The 17,753-nt window shown below is 43.9% G+C and overlaps 1 protein-coding gene across 2 annotated transcripts in view; it reads left to right on the plus strand.

The window, feature by feature from the left end:
- The window catches only part of LOC129184722 (raftlin-like), a 152,238-nt gene that overhangs the window by 112,293 nt on the left and 22,192 nt on the right, over positions 1 to 17,753 (plus strand). For both annotated transcript variants that reach the window (XM_054780945.1, XM_054780946.1), the window contains one exon: positions 11,471 to 11,574. In XM_054780945.1, the coding sequence (XP_054636920.1) occupies positions 11,471 to 11,574 (104 nt within the window). The remainder of the gene's footprint in view (positions 1 to 11,470; positions 11,575 to 17,753) is intronic.

Below are 17,753 nucleotides of genomic sequence, written 5' to 3' on the forward strand. Positions count from 1 at the left end.
CGGAGCATTGTGGCGAAGAGGAGAAGAATGCAGATTTGACATGTATACAACTTAAAGGAAAACTGCACTTTTTGACGAATGTCGCCCATCATCCACAATCCTTATGTGAGACATGAGCACATTTCTTTCCCTTTTCTGTGCATCCTAAAGATATAAGATGCACGAAATGGGAGACAGGGCCGCTCCTGCATGTTAACCAAGCCACAGCGACATTGTTACTATTGTTGTTAACACACCCAACAACTACGTTATGGCGTCACTACGCACCTCGCCACACCACACCGGCTAGCCACTAGCTTCACCTCATATTCGCACACAGCGCATTCAAGATTGAAGAGTTTTATTGTCATATGCATAGTAAAACAGCAGTTATAGTAAGCAATGAAATTCTTATTCTGTTCATTCTCCCAAGAAAAGAAAGAAAACACAAGAAAAAGAATAAGAACATAAGAAACATAAATACCAATAAATTAAGTAACAACAACAGAAGAGACATTAATACAGATAAATAATACAAATAAATAAATAAAGTGCTATGAGTGTGTGCGTGTGTTGCGTGCGGCGTGTGTGAGTGCTTCGTTGAGAAGCCTGATGGCCTGTGGGTAAAAGCTGTTTGCCAGCCTTGTGGTCCTGGACTTCAAACTCCTGGTAAGCAGCAAATGTTTCCAACTGGATCGCTGAGTCCGGTATATCCTCCGTCAACCAGGTTTCTGTGAAGGTGAGGACACAGCATTCCCTGATCTCACGTTGAGCTGTCATCCTTGCTCTTAGTTCGTCCATCTTGTTTTCGAGGGAGCAGACGTTGGCTAGCAGCAGGCTTGGTAGCGGTGGCCTAGTCGCTCTAGCTTTTAGCCTAGCATACATGCTGGCCCGCTTGCCTCGTTTCCGCCTCGGATGCTTTGCTCGCCGGGTATTCAGCTCACCAGGCCCGCAGGCTGCTGCGTTCTCCCGGCGCAGAAGAAAGGCAAAGTCTGAGAGGCTAAATGAAAGTTCATGGTGAACCCTGCCGATGTTCAAGAGTGTCTTTCTGTTGTAATGTACTGCGTGAGTGTGTTTTATGTCCAAAATGAACAATAAAATAGCAAAAAATAGAAAAAAACGGGAGAGTGTCACAGAGACGTCTGCCACGGAGGGCGCCATCTTGCATTAGCGTAGCGCTCAAGGTAATGCAACATATTGACGCTGCCGCCACTGCTGCCGTGTTTTTGTTTTTGAGTTTGGAAAAGAAAAGTTCGTGCTGGGTGTAGCGTTTGTTTCTATGTTGCTATGTGAAATCAATGCTCCCAGGCAGGACGTTACGCTAACGTGTCCATTTGGGGCTGACTTTGAAATGTTGGAGTGTAAAAATGTACATAGACTGGATGTTTCGAAGTATAAATGTGTCTAAGATGTCTTCTGACGCTACTAAAAGAAGCATTCAGGTTGTGCAGTGTCAGCAATGTTCACTGAAGCTCAGCTGTGTGGACGACATATTTACTTCACACATGTTCTGAGTGAGTAAAATGTCAAAGAACATTCATAACATGGTTTCAACTGCCCAACGCTGATGTTCAGAAGATGCACGAAGCAAAACGCAATAAAGTGGAAGATGCTTGAAAAAGAAGTAAAGGAAATTAAGTCTAATTTAATGATAAGAAACTAATAAATGCAAAAAAGGTAAATGGAGCCAACAAACAGACACTGTCACATGCGAGGTAAAAACAAATAATAAATGCCAAACAGACAAATAGTTAAAAGTCTTTCAGCTAAATAATGGAAAAACACAGCCTGCAGCGGAAGCACTGATGAAAAAACAACAACAAAAAAGCTAAAAACATACAAATGTCAGTCAGAGGAAACAAAGGACAAAAAGCGGACGTGTTCGGCAAGCAAAAGACTCACTTCAAATGTCATCCCGCTGTCGTTAGCAGAAAAACACATTTAGGACAGCCGTCCGCTCTACGATTGGACGGCTGATGTTTGAACGTCCACCGTTGCGCTGATGAAGACCTCACGGAGGAGAGTCTTTGCCACCAGCTGGCTTACGTCAAGCTTTGGGTTGTTTGTGCTCATTCATTCATTCACTCGCTGCTCATCCACTTTTATTCATCAAGTGGGACAGTGTGACTTTCAATGGCTTTTGCCTAAAGATGCTCGCCTAAAGGAACCTCACCCACTCTAGTTCACACCCTTATTTAGAAGATCCCGCTACTGCTTCAGCATGCACTCGACTGCTTGTTAACATGATTATTAACCCTGCAGTGGGGAAAATGTGCATTGCAATACCAGGGTACACTGCTAATTCCAAGCATTCATCAGCGGCGCCCTCCACTCTGAGGACGGACTGGTGGTGTAGAACTCACATGTCTCACAAGTGTCCTTTGGCTGATGTATCCGTCTTCTGCGGCGGGGGTTAGACAGACAGCTAGAGGCTCATTTGCAGCATCGCTGAGAGAAAGAGAGGCTGGGCTCGGAAGTGGTCGATAAGAGAAGGAACAACGCTGACCTCCAGCTAGCCGGAGAGTCTCATAACGTTCAAAATCAAAGGAGTTCATTTCCAAAGCCTAGTTTGGAAAAGATTAATTGTAGTAAAGTGCAGTAAGCCTCACATAGGAGCTGAGAAGTAAACTATATGATGAAGGTTCATCCTAACACGAGTGTGCCAACCAGGATGTTTTGCTAGGTTTTTTTTGCCCTCATTCTGACTGGATCAGGTCTCAAAGTTGGACGAACTAAAAACCAGAAGCATGGTTTGCTGTTGAAAAATTTCCAGTGATTCTGCAGAGGCGATTTAAAACAGTGCTGCCCAACCTCATTGACGCCACGGACTGGCTGGCGTTCCCAACATCCGTTTGAGGGAAGAGCTGCTGCCTGCATGGGTATTGGAAAATATCAGCATATCGGACATTGGGAAGGGTGGCAACTAACAATTACAGTCAAACTTGTCTATAGCGGCCACTAGAGGGAGACGAAAGTGGCCGCTGTAAACAGGTGGCCTCTATAGACAGGTTGGCGTCCAGTTTGAATGTTGACCAGTAGAGGAGAAAAAACAAGGGAAAAAAATAATAATGTTGACCAGTAGAGAGCACTGCAGACTGGATAAAAGTTGTACAGCACTACTAGGCTTGTTATCCACGACCCACAGAACAAAGCTGTGCTAGTAATGTCTTACGCTTGTTTTTAATATTTTACTTTTTATACGGCAGAGTGTCATTACAGCTTTAGTTCATCAGGAAGTGACGGGAAGTGACGGTGGGCGTCCCGAGCAGGAGAGCTAGGCTCAGTGCTAGCTGTGAGTTTGGAGAGAGTTGGGAAGTGTGTTTATGTTGGCGTGGATGTAAAGTCCTGCAGTGTTCTCCGCTGTTAATAAAGCCATTAAAGTGCATCGGCGACGTGAGTCTCTCCTTCCCCACAACAAGCGGCATTACAGTATTGACCAGTGCACACCAGGAAATAAACGGCGTCATTTCTTACAGGCATTGGCTGGACAGCTATGTAGTGGGGCTTGTTTAACCTTTGCCTTGTGGGCAAGCAGGAAGGAGAGACGATGCTGAGAGATGTGTGTGTGTTCTGAGCTGCTGTCTGGTGGCCGCGTTCAATAAATAAAGTTGGCAGAAGCAACAGGAGAAGTTTCCTTCTTTGCTTCGGAGCTGAATAACACTGACAAGTTAACAGACTAGTAGCGAACGGAAAAGAAGACGGCTTTGTTTGTGTCGAATACAGAAGATGAGGACTTTGATGGATTTGTGGATGAGGATTGATGAAAAATAACGTGAGTACATTCTAAAATACTTCAATTAAGTTCAACCCAACTCAGTTTTGCTCCCGCTGCCGCATGCATGCTAGCGTATGTTTTTTTTATTGTAGCGTCGCTGGGAGCACGTCCTGTTCCCAGCCTACTTTGCGGTAATGTTTTGGTGCAAATGCTCTTAAAGTTACATGTTTGACCAGGAAATAGCAAGCTCAAAAGAAGACGGCTTTTTTATGTGGAACAGCTGACAGTTTGTGTGGATCTTGTGAATGATTGTGACTGAGCTAGGACTCAGTAATTAAAGTCTACACACGACGGCTTCATTGATTGAAAAACAAAACTTTTTCGTGCATGAAGCTTCTACTTGAGTTGGTAATTTGGCCGCTATATGCGGTCAGATATTGACCAAAGGAGACAAAATGGGTGGCTGCTGGCCGCGTTGGACAGGTGACTGGTATACACAGGGTCTATAACATGTACATTTGCTGGGGGGGATTTTTCAGTGGCTGCTATAGGCAGGTGGCCCTTCTCTATAGGTGGCCGTTAAGACAGGTTTGACTGTAATTTCTTAGTTGATTCATCTGAAGCTTGCTTTGATGAATCGAGTAATCGGTTAGGCTCCAGACCAGAGGGTTCGGCAACCCGCAGCTCTTCAGCCGCTTTGTTGCGGCACCCTTTGCAGGGCTTGCCGAAGTGGAGGATATGCTACAAGCTATCCAAATGCTAAAATCTATGCAGAACCATGAATACATGCAGTTTGGGTCTTGTCCGCCCAAAATCCTCAATAGTAGTCTGTCAAGTTCTTTAAGCATCCCCAGTGAGAAAACTTAACTGTTAATTTAGGTTTCATTTTCGTGGTTGCGAGAGCCCAACCTTACTTCAATGTTCTTTCTTATCATTGCACTTTCCACAGTCAAGTCCTGATTTAAAAGACAAAACACAAGGAGTGACCTAGTGAGCAATTTGACATACATGCAGCCTGCAACGCCGAGTCCTGAAAACAAACTTTACGTGCATTGATCGCGGCAAAGGTTAGGAAAAACACTGTGGCATTTGAACTTGCAGTGGGACTGGACGACAGGCTGTGGTGATACTGGTCCACTCCAGTCCTGTAGGTGGCAGTAGTGCATTTCAAAAAGAAATTGGTCTTATTTCGCATTTTCTGCATGTAAAATTCTAAGCATTCTGTATAAATTGCATATTTGTGGATGTCTTGAGATTGACATTATTTACTATGGAAAAATGGATTCATTTTTTGTACAAATTGATAGCAAAAGGAAAATATATGGCTATTTCGATTGCAAGGTTATCGTATTATTTTGTCGTATAAATTAACATATGGGAGAAAGTAATTCCACCTTTTATGAAATATCCTCACATAGAAAGGGCAGGCACTCCAAAGGTTCAATTGCCAAAGTGGTCTATACTTTATCCTTTTATTTAAAGGAGCTCCGACCGTGATGATTTCGGGACAACTGGTCCCTCCTCTTCCTGCATGCTCCTTTATTACAATCTCCGACAGCGCGATGGAAAAAGACTGCCACGTGATGACTTTGTTTTTGGGGCTGGCTGGTCACTGATGTCGTGCATAATAAGTCAGGGCTGCACTGGCGGGAGTGTGATTAACTCTCAACTACTACAAAGAGCACAAAGTCATTCCAGGGAAAATGATTTCTCCATTTATTTAGTCGACAGGCTATGGAGGCGAGCCTTATTCTGGGAACAAAGCCAGCATAAACCTCTGTAGGACAGAGATGCACCTCTGCCTCAAGCAAATGAGAAAAGGGGCAGCTGCGTGTTGATATGTGCTTTGTTTGGTTTCTTCATTACCCTGCCTTGCAAGCTTGGCTGGACTGCGTTTGGAACGGCTTGGAAGTAGGAAACACCACGGAAGCTCAGTTAGTGTCATGAATCCCTTCTAGAAGCTGAAACCCACTCTAACCCAATTCTTGCCACAAAAAACCCAAATCCAATGAAATTGAGTTGATAGTTTTACTGTACATTCATGAATGCATGGGGATCAGTGAACATTTAACCTCACTTTGACATTGATTGAACACTTGGTTGACAAACACAGCGATGATGCAGTCACATTAACACATAGGTACGTCAACTTGGTTATCAAAATGACAGTGCACGAGGCAGGATTGGAACTGCACATTAAGTGCTGTACACACACACTATAGACGTTGCAATCCAACCTACCTTGGTGTTCCAGCTTCACTCGCGATGTGTGGCGTTTTTTTTTCCCCCCATCGGAGTTGAACAGCTGCCGCGGTGTTAATGTCTAAGCAGAAGCTGTAGTAATTCTACATGTGATCAAAGTTACTTAAGATTTGTCAGATCAAAACACGATCACTGCAGAAGACTTCTAACAAAACATGCGATAGTAGCGTCTGTTTCACAGCTTCCCGAGTCAGCACTCCAAGCATCGTGGGAAGTGTAGTTCTTTTAGCGTACACAAAGCGAATCTACTGCAAAACTATTTTACATGTTTCTTTACATAACCAAACATCGATGACTGCCGTCATTATTGTAACTTTGATCATTTAGTTTTTGTTTCAATTTCTGGGAAAAAAAAAGTTAAATGTCAGGAGTTGCCGTGGGACACGGCGAGGGGTTAGGATCCCAATGCAGACAAAAGAGTTGAGCAAGTACAAAAAGGAAAATCCAATAATGTAAGTAGTAACAAAAAACACTAACAGCAAAAGGCTGGAAAAAGGAAAAACTATAATACAACAGAAAAATACTGAAGGCAAACCTTACAGGAGCAGATCAGAAATACTAAGCAGGCTCAGGTAAACCGGGAGCCAGAGAGCAGGGTAAGGAGCAGGGAGTCGGACTAGGCGGTAGCAAGAAGCGGGTGGTAAGGAAGTACAATCTGGCAAATGGTATGTCGCTGCTGCCTTGCTTAAGAGTCCTCTGTAATTAAGATTGCCCACAGGTGCGCTCTGGTGACTCCACCCTCGCCTGCTGAGATGCACTGTGGACACAGCATATAGGCGGCAGCAGAGCAACAAGCAAACGTGACATTAAAAGCATCACGCTTAGGTGATGCATGCAAAGTCATCAAACACTTCAAAAATTGTTTTGTGACTCACTTAAGTCAAAATGTCTGTCCACTCCTATATTTTGTTGTAGTTTTCTTAAAGTAATGTAAAAATATCGTCTTGTCTTGTTTTCGTGAGCCCAATATTGCATGTCGTCTGATCTCATGAGTGTTTTGTGACACGCCTAATAATGACACATAATTCCTCAATGGTTTTGTAGATAACCTCAGTAATGTCAGCCAAAATTGTTAGGAACGGCTATGCCAGGACTTGGATTCCAAAATGCAGAGACAGCAAATTCGTAACAAAAGATGTCCACACGTGGAAAAACATACCACAAAAATACAAAGTACAACAGAAACCTCCTGGATCTAATCACAGGGAAAACGGTAGTACTTGTATAACTTAGGGTGCTGCGGAAAACTAGCAGAGTGGAAAATACAAAAACACAAAAAGCTGCACAAAAAGTAGGCAGAAAACAACTGAAAACACTGCTGAACAATCAAGCAGGAAAAAGACACTCACCACTGCAGGGAAATACCCAACGGCAGGAAGGGAAGGCATACACTGTAGTAGCTGACCAGAGAGTAGCGACACAAGAGGACTAGATGCTGGAGAGAGCAGGTAGTTGGCGTAGGCTGTGTAACAATCCGGCACTGGACTAGTGTCTGGCTGCAGCTTAAGAAGAGCCTCCTTAATTGCATGCAGGTGTGCCAAATTAGATCCTCCTGCCAGTACACGTGTGCTGCAACAGAAAACAGCCAGAGGGCAGCAGAGCAGCACACAGATAGCCATGTTGTGTTCATTATACACATTGATCATGTACTACGTCTACTTAGCATTTGCTTTCAAACATTACCGGAAATGAGAATGATTATGCAAACGACAATAAGCTGAAGTCAAGGCAACAAAGTTTCAGCAATGGGCACATTTTCAACGTAACCATGAAATAATAGTTGCACAAGCTAAAGGCTAGAAAACACACATTTCTATAGTGGAGTTCAAGATGCGGAGCAGAGCATCTAACAATTTACTTCTTTCAACATAACTAGCTGCTACAAGTCAACGTAGGCCTGTCATGATAATCGATTAATCGAACGATAAAAAAAACAAAGTCGGCCATTTTGCTGGCCTTGATAAATTGACGTGCGCATGCGTGTTTGTTTTCCTCTCTCTTTACCGCACGGGCTGGATGACAAAAGGGTTCACTCTGCACTTTGGTAAAGTTAGTTTCATGTTGGACATTGGATATTCGTGTGTGTTGCTGTTAATTCACGTTGGCAGTTAGATATTCGACTCCGTAGCGACAGCATTAGTTCCCCATCGCTGTGCCCGGACTGCTCTCTCATGGTGCGGGGAGCTCGCACGGGAAGAGTGTGTGGAAATATTTCGGCAGCGGACCGCTCATTCGCAGCGGCAGGTCTCTCCTGAACTAAAAATGTCGAGGCGGCAACCAGAAACATCGGCTAAGTCGGCGAAAAAAACTTTGATACTCTTCCTAGCCACCGAACGTCAGCATTAGCTCACGTACAGCAATAGCCAGTATAAGCTAGCTGGGTTAGCTTGGTTTAGCAGAGCATGCTAAAGCGTCTGTGTGTGTGTGTGTGTTACTCAGGCTGTATGAGTTGTGTTTTAGTGCATAACCCAGCATTTTAGTTGCGTGTGAAATAGGGACAACAGCCACAGCTTCAAGACGCACTCCGTAGCTATTTCACTCAGCCATAATCAAAACACATTTTCAACACACATCACACTTCCGGTCTTTAAAATAAGAGCGGGGCACATCCTGTCTAATAGTGGTAATAAAATAAGAGTATCATAAAAAGTAGCTTACATTAATAAAGCTATTACAATTGCATCTGCAATTTTATTTAAAGGCTTCTGACGTGCGATCGATGTAATGGACACCCTTGGCTTAAACAGGGCGTCGCCATTTTTGTGTGAGACTTCTGCCTGTTGGTGAAGTGGACATATTTCAAGCTGTCAACCTTTTCAGTTAGCTTCAACTTTGAGAGGCTTTCTCTTGAAAAAGGCTGACTAGCCTAGCTAGCATGGCTTAAAAAGGTACAAGGTTGGCAGGTCTAAAGTAGCAACCGGGTGGCTAATGCTAACGTTGAAGAAACAAGTAGGAGATATTTTATTGTGAAACTCTGCATCTCTTGACTGATAAATAGTGTTCTTTGTCAAAGAATCATCGGCAATGATGGTAGATAGCTTATGTCCATGCAGAAAGTGAAAGGCCACGATTCTGTGATGCTCTTTGAGATCATTTGTTCGGCCTTGACGCCTTCGCGACTCATCATCATTGCTCGCATCGCATCATCAACCAGCGAGAGGGTCGTTAGGCAAATGAGGGCTGTATGCTAATGCTAACTGTCTCGGGCCGCGATGATTTTGTTGAAAATGAGGTCATTTCTTCTTCTTGAGGGCCTGTTTGATGATTTAGTTGAAATTAGTGGGAAGGATGGAATGAGGTCTGTGAATATTCTCATCCATCCCGGTCATCCATCGCAGCTGGACTGTTCTTTCTTCAAGACGTTTTGCGGGCTTCGTCAGTTCCTGCTGAAAGACTAGATAGAACAGCTCTAGTCTGAGAGGATGGTGCAGGACCCGAGTATTTATTCTCTAAAGGCAGAGGTACACCCCAACTGAAACAGGATAAATACTTTGGATTCTGTAACGTCTCCTCAGACTAGAGCTGTCCTATCAAGTCTTTGAGCATGAACTGATGAAGCCTGCTCGGATGAGAGGCAAAGCGTCTTCTTTGTTTTGTTTTGTTTGTCCAGAAATGACTTTTTCATACTTCTGATTGGCTAAAATGGCTTCACAGTCAGGATTAATAGCGCCACCTGTTGCACTTTCCAGCCTGCAGGTATGTTTCCATGCGGCTTGATAACATTTTTGACATCAGAGAGGTGAAAATATGTTATTTTTAAATAAATATCTTTGTCAAGGTTGTGTTTGCTGCATTCTGTGAGAGCACGTTACGTCCTGTGTGTATTTTTCTTGTGTTTACGATGAACATGATCTTTTCCCTCAAGTATCCTTGCTATTTTTATCCACGCGTGATCTAAAGATGTCACCGACACAAAGCGGCGATGACTCACTCGGAAGAGAATAAAAACAAACACACACACAAAAAAAGCACAAACAGCAGCAAAAGACACGTTTGCTTCAAAGTGAAGAGTTTCATTTGGCAGACGCTTTGCTGAAAATGAAGGACAACTAAGGAGTCTACCTGATGTCCAACCTCTCTATCGATTGACCTCTAAACCAGGGCTGTCCAAACTTTTTCCAGCGAGGGCCACATGCTGAAAAATGAAAGGATGCAAGGGCCACTTTGATACCTGCATATTTGAAACCAGCACATGGAGATATTTGTGATATATTTGTGATACAGGTGAGAAAGCGTATTACCTAGCATTGCATTGCTCTTTTTTCCCCCTTTTTTGCTGTTATTTTTCCCAAATATTTCCACATCCTTCTTACATTTTTGTAAATGTTATTATAAAATGAGGACTCCTCATAACACTATGACCTTATTCCAATATATATAAGTTTTTACCCAACCTAATTTTCCAAAAATAACAACTTTATTGTGTTTTGTTTCTCATAATATGACAACATTAAAAAAAAAAAAAAATTTTCTTTTAATATTTCAACTCTGGTAAAATGACATCATTTATGACATCGTTTATGCTCATAAAGTTGTGACTTTTTCTCTTTCAAAAACAACTTTTTTCTCTTAAAATGTTGTCTTTATTCTTGTAAAACTACAGCTGTTTTTTTCCATTTCTGCTGTTGTTTTTTCCCCCAACTATTTCAACTTCCTTCTTGTAAATTTTCTTCCGCCAATTATGAATTTATTCCCACACTATTTTGACTTTATTGTTGTAACACAACAAATTTTCTCAAAATGCCAACTTTAGTGGTTCTTTTATTTGTTTCTCATAATAGTCCAACTCTCTAATATTGCAACTTTATGCTACTGAAATGACATTATTTTTCCTCATAATAGTACCTTATTCTCGTCAAATTACGACTTCATCTTGTTAGATTATAACTATTTTCTCTTAATATTTACACTTTAGGGCCGCACGGTGGTCTAGTGGTTAGCATGTTGGCCACACAGTAACAGTCAGGAGATGGGAAGACCTGGGTTGGATTCTCCCTTGGGCATTTCTATGTGGAGTTTGCATGTTCTCCCCGTGTGTGTGTGTGTGTGTGTGTGTGTGTGTGTGTGTGTGTGGGGGGGGGGGGGGGGGGGGGGGGGGGGGGGTTCTGGGTACTCCGGTTTCATCCCACATTCCAAAAACATGCATGCTAGCTTCATTGGAGACTCTAAATGGTCCATAGGTATGAATGGGAGTGTTTGTCTATATGTGCCCTGCCATTGGCTGGACACCAGTCCAGGGTGTACCCCGCCTGTCATCCCAAGTCAGCTGGGATAGGCTCCAGCATACCCCCACGACCCTAATGAGGAGAAGCGGTATAGAAAATGGATGGATGCATTTACACTTTATTCTGGTAAAATGACAACTGATTTTTCCACTTTTGCTGTTGTTTTTTAATTTTCTTGTAAAATGTAAAATTGTATTTTTTTTTTTTATGTGCAATGGGCAGCACGTTGGACACGTTGCTCTAACTGTAAAAGACGTGTAATAAAGGCTTTGTGTTGTGTTGTGTGCAGGGTTTGCAGGTGAAGGCTGATTATATTCCCTTGCTGCAATCCTTGGCAATGTTTGGCTGGAGACTCACCTGTGTGCTGCCGACACCTGTCATCAAAACCAACAGGTAATCAACGTTCACTAAAAGGAGTTGTCGGTTGTTCTCTCTTCCGATGGCTAGCTGTAACTGCAGCGACGTGTTTGATGCTGCTCTGGTACTTCATGTTTTGTTGTAGTTTGATGTGAAAATTGAGCAGTCGAGGCACGATTACAAGATCTATCCCATGACAATGTTTGCTGCGGCTCTGCTATTGACTGTTTAGACTGAGTACCTAATGAAGTGGCCAGTGAGGGTATAAAAGACAACGCTTTGGCCTACATTGTTTAAAGTGGCACACCTTGTCTGGGTTGTGGTGAGAACAAACTTCCTGCAGAAGATGCTGACCTAAATCTGCTTCACACCAAGTCATAGTGGAAGCACTTTTTTTTTTTTAAGTAGAGAAGCTGCGTTTGTCACAGGAAAATCTCCTCGAAGAAACCGTTACAGTTTTCTAAGTCCTCGCTGACGCATCACTGGTGGCGGCGACATCCGCTTTTGGCTTTAAAGAAGGAGCTCAGTGACAGCTCTCACTAGGTTTGAAAGCTTCTATGTTCAAATTAAAAAGCTCTTCACACACCGCTCCTTTAAGGCCCTGTCCACACACACACGGATTAAAGCCAAAGTAGAAAAACTCTGACTGGGAGTCATGTCAGTCAAAATGTATGATGCAATGGCTTTCTGATCGTGTACATGCTGCAGGCGTACCACAAACAATACAGTGAAACCTTGGTTTTCGGTACCATAGAAAAGTTGACACCGTGTACAAAAACTGGGATGAAATCTCGTCAAAAATTGTGGTTGAACACTGAATAGTACAAAAAGTAGCGCGTTAGTGGGAAAATTGTGGTTGAAAATCAATCATAAAATTCCGCAAAATGATATGTGCAATGTTTGACCCTAACGTGTACAAAAACTGGGACAAAATATTGCCAAAAATTGTGGTGGAAAACCGAATTGTACAAAAAGTAAGGAGTGTTTGACTGTGTTATGTGAATACTGTATTTTCTAATAAAAGGAAGTATGGATTCACTCCCCCAAAACGGTGGGACGGTGTGGCAAGGCGAAAACGGTGAAAAAAGATTAGCGGATTCGCCCAAGACTTGACTGCTTTACTTTAGACAACGACTCAAATGTTGTCTAAGGCCATGTACATATATTTTCAAAAACACACATTTTCCCAACCGGTGATAAAAACATCTACATCCACACCCGTCCACATTAAAACACACTCATCGTGTGACAGGAGCATTTTGTCCAGTCGGATATTTTAATGCTCTGTTTTGTCGTATTCGTCCGGACGGGTTATAAGTTCACCTCACGAAATGAAAGCAACACTAAAGTCAACAACTTCCTTACTCGTTCATGACTTTTCCAGGAACAAAAAGCTACATTTGCGTGTGGATGAAAGGAATATAAAAATATGCTTTTTGAAATCAGGAAATGAGACCAAACAAGTATGAGACGTATAGACGTGTAAAACGTGTGAGACGTGTGAGATGTGTGGACGTCTAAGACATGTGAGACGTTTGAGGTGTGTGAGACGCGTGAGACGTATGAGACGTGTAAGACGCGTAAGACGTGTGAGACATGTAAGATGCATAAGACGCCTAAGACGCCTAGGACGTCTAAGACGCGTAAGGCGTGTAAGGTGCGTAAGATGCATAAGACGTGTAGAGGTGTAAGACGTGTAAGACGCGTGAGACGTGTGAGACGTGTAAGATGCGTAAGACGCCTAAGACGCATAAGACGAGTAAGGCGGGTAAGACGTGTGAGACGTTTGAGATGTGTGAGACGCATGAGATGTATGAGACGTGTAAGACGCATAAGACATGTAGACGTGTAGACGTGTAAGACGCATAAGACGCGTAAGATACGTGAGACGTGTGAGACGTGAGATTCGTAAGACGTGTAAGACGCGTAAGACGCGTAAGACGTGTGAGATGCGTAAGATGTGTAAGACGCGTAAGACGTGTAAGACACGTAAGACGTGTAGACGTGTAAGGCGCGTAAGAAGCGTAAGACGTGTAAGACGCATAAGACGCGTAAGATGCGTGAGACGTGTGAGACGTGAGATGCGTAAGACGTGTAAGACGCGTAAGATGCGTGAGACGTGTGAGACGTGTGAGATGCGTAAGATGTGTAAGACGCGTAAGATGTGTAAGACGCGTAAGACACGTAAGACGTGTAGACGTGTAAGACGCGGAAGAAGCGTAAGACGTGTAGACTTGTAGACGTGTAGACGTGTAAGACGCGTAAGACGCGTGAGACGTGTAAGATGCGTAAGACGCGTAAGACGTGCAAGGCCCGTAATATGCGTAAGACGTGTGAGACGTGTGAGACATGTAAGACGCGTAAGACGTATAGACGTAAGACGCATAAGATGCGTAATACGTGTAAGATGCGTAAGACGTGTAAGACGCGTAAGACGTGTGAGATGCGTAAGACGCCTAAAACGCGTAAAAGGCCTAAGACATATAAGGCGCGTAAGACGTGTAGACGTGTAAGACGTGTAAGACGCGTAAGACGTGTTGACATGTTGACGTGTAGACGTGTAAGACGCGTAAGACGTGTACACATGTAGACGTGTAAGACGCGTAAGACGCGTAAGACATGTGAGACGTGTGAGACTTGTAAGATGCGTATGACGCCCAAGACGCCTAAGACGCATAAGACGTGTAAGGTGCGTAAGACGCTTAAGACGCCTAAGAGGCCTAAGACACGCAAGACGCGAAAGACGTGTAGACGTGTAAGACGTGTAAGACGCGTAAGATTCATAAGACGTGTACACATGTAGACGTGTAAGACGCGTAAGACGCATAAAACGTGTGAGATGTGTGAGACGCGTAAGACGAGTACACGTGTAAGACGTGTGTAAGACGCATAAGACGTGTGAGACGTGTGAGACTTGTAAGATGCGTATGACGCCCAAGACGCCTGAGATGCGTAAGACGTGACGTCTTATGCATCTTACGCGCCATAAGACGTGTAGACGTGTAGACGTGTATACATGTAAGATGCGTAAGACGTGTAGACGTGTAAGACATGTAAGACGCGTAGATGTGTAAGATGTGTAAGACGTGTAAGACATGTAGACCCTTTAGACGTGTAAGACGCATAAGACGAGTAAGATGCGTAAGACACGAAAGACATGTAGACGTGTAAGACGCGTAAGACACATAAGACGTGTACACGTGTAGACGCGTAAGACGTGTGAGACGTGTGAGACATGTAAGATGCGTAAGACGCGTAACACGTGTAACACGTGTAGACGTGTAGACATGTAAACGTGTAGACGGGTAAGACGCGTAAGACGTGTAGATGTGTAGACGTGTAAGACGCGTAAGATGTGTAAGACGTGTAGACGTGTGAGACGTGTGAGATGTGTAAGACGTGTCGAAGTGTAGACGTGTAAGACGCCTAAGATGCACTAGGCCTCCTGCATGACATCATTGATAAACACGAGACCAAACACCCAGACGCTGTATTCATTATATCTGGCGATTTCAACCACTGTAACCTCAGGACTGTCCTCCCCAAATATTACCAGCATGTGAGCTTTCCCACAAGGGAAAATAACATCCTGGACCAAGTCTACAGCAACATGAAAGGTGCTTTGAAGGCTGTTCCAAGACCCCACTTTGGAAAGGCTGACCACATCTCTATATTCCTTTATCCAACATACAGACAACTTCTTAAAAAAGCTCCCCCTGTACGTACAGCAGTTAAAGTATGGAATGAAGAAACTGATCAAGTACTTCAGGACTGCTTTGGCTGCACAAACTGGGATGTGTTTAAAACTGCAGCGGGGAGGGAAGATTGTACTGTTGATTTGGATGAATATGCTTCTGCTGTTACTGGCTACATTAGCACATGTATAGAGACTGTTAGCACCACCAAGTATTACAGAAAATACCCTAACCAAAAACAGTGGATGAACTGTGATGTAAGGGCTAAGCTACGTGCTCGTTCGACTGCATTTGTCATGGGCACCGCTGATGACTACAAAAAGGCCAGATATGACCTGAGGAGGTCCATACGGGAGGCCAAAAGACAGTACAGACAGAAGCTGGAGGGCTACTATTCCACCTCAGACCCTCAGCGCATGTGGGCGGGGCTCCAGCACATCACAGACTATCGACAGCAGAGTAGCGTAGCCACGTCCAGCCAAACCACACTTCCAGATGAGCTGAACGAGTTCTATGCCCGCTTTGACACCCAAACTCCTGATGAGCAGAGAGGGTGGCTGAACCTGGGGAGCACACAGGACTCACCTCTCATGGTGACATCAGCTGATGTGCGCAGGGTTCTAAACAAAACAAACCCACGAAAAGCAGCAGGGCCAGACAACATCTCAGGACGTGCACTTCGGGTTTGCTCATCAGAGCTAGCTGATGTGCTTGCTGACATATTTAACCTGTCGCTTGCACAAGCATCTGTACCGACCTGCTTTAAGTCCACCACCATAGTGCCCGTACCCAAGAAGAGCAACGTGACCTGCTTGAATGACTATCGCCCTATAGCACTCACTCCTATTGTTATGAAGTGCTTTGAAAGACTAGTCATGACCCACATCAAAAAGAGCATCCCGGCGGCAACTGTGGACCCTCTACAGTTTGCATATCGCCAGAACCGGTCCACGGATGATGCAGTCAACACTGCCATCCACACAGCCCTTTCTCACCTACAGGGCCAGGACACATACGTCAGAATGCTATTTATAGACTATAGCTCTGCTTTTAATACAGTCAGCCCCCACAAACTCACTAATAAGCTCCTCACACTTGGCCTGTCTCCCCCCCTCTGTAACTGGGTGTTTAACTTTCTCACAGGCAGACCCCAGTCAGTCAGAGTCCACAACCGCACATCCAGCTCAAGAATTGTGAGCACTGGGACCCCACAGGGGTGTGTGCTGAGTCCACTCCTCTACACGCTCTTCACCTACGATTGCGTGGCCTCCCAGAACAACACCAGCATCATTAAATTTGCAGATGACACTACAGTCATCGGACTGATCACTGGTGGTGTTGAAACATCATACAGAAGAGAGGTGGCGGACCTCATAGCTTGGTGTCGTGATAACAATCTCCTTCTCAATACAGATAAAACTAAAGAGATGATCATCGACCCAAGAACAAGGGAAAAGGAGCCGCATAGACCCCTGTTTATTGATGAGACTGAGGTGGAGAGGGTGAAAACCTTCAAGTTCCTTGGCACACACATCAGCGAGGACCTCACCTGGTCTCACAACACCCAACAAATTCTGAAGAAGTCCCAAAGGAGACTGTACTTCCTGAGAAGACTGAGGAAATTTGGCATGTCCACCACAATCCTGAGTTGCTTCTACAGATGCACTATCGAAAGTGTCCTTACCGCCTCCATCACTGTTTGGTACGGTAACTGTACAACACGTGATAGGAAGGCACTCCAGCGGGTGATCAAGACCTCACAGAACATTGTTGGGGCAGCCCTCCCCTCACTGCAAGACATTTATAAAACTAGAGTCCTACGCAGAACACACAACCTCATCAAGGACAGCACACATCCACAACACTCATTATTCACACTCCTACCATCAGGCAGACGCTACAGGAGTTTGAAGTCCAGGACCACAAGGCTGGCAAACAGCTTTTACCCACAGGCCATCAGGCTCCTCAACGAAGCACTCGCACACGCCGCACGCACACACTCATAGCACTTTATTTATGTATTTATTTATTTATTTATTTATTTATTTATTTGTATTATTTGCTTGTATTAATGTCTCTTCTGTTGTTGTTGCTTAATTTATTGGTATATATGTTTATGTGTTTATGTTTCTTATGTTCTTATTCTTTCATTTGTTTTATTTCTTTTCTTGGGAGAATGAACAGAATAAGATTTTCATTGCATGGTATAACTGCTGTTTTACTATGCACATGACAATAAAACTCTCTTGTATCTTGTATCTTGTATCTAAGACGTATAAGGCACGTAAGATGTGTAGACGTGTAGACATGTAAGATGTGTAAGACGCATAAGACGCGTAAGATGCGTAAGACACGTAAGACGCGAAAGACGGGTAGACGTGTAAGACGTGTAAGGCGCGTAAGACGTGTAGAAGTGTAGACATGTGAGACGCGTAACACGTGTTGACCTGTTGACGTGTAGACGTTTAAGACAAGTAAGACGTGTACGACGCGTAAGACGTGTGAGGCGCGTAAGATGCG

This window comes from Dunckerocampus dactyliophorus, chromosome 7 (assembly GCF_027744805.1).
Source record: "Dunckerocampus dactyliophorus isolate RoL2022-P2 chromosome 7, RoL_Ddac_1.1, whole genome shotgun sequence".
Lineage (NCBI taxonomy): Eukaryota > Metazoa > Chordata > Actinopteri > Syngnathiformes > Syngnathidae > Dunckerocampus > Dunckerocampus dactyliophorus.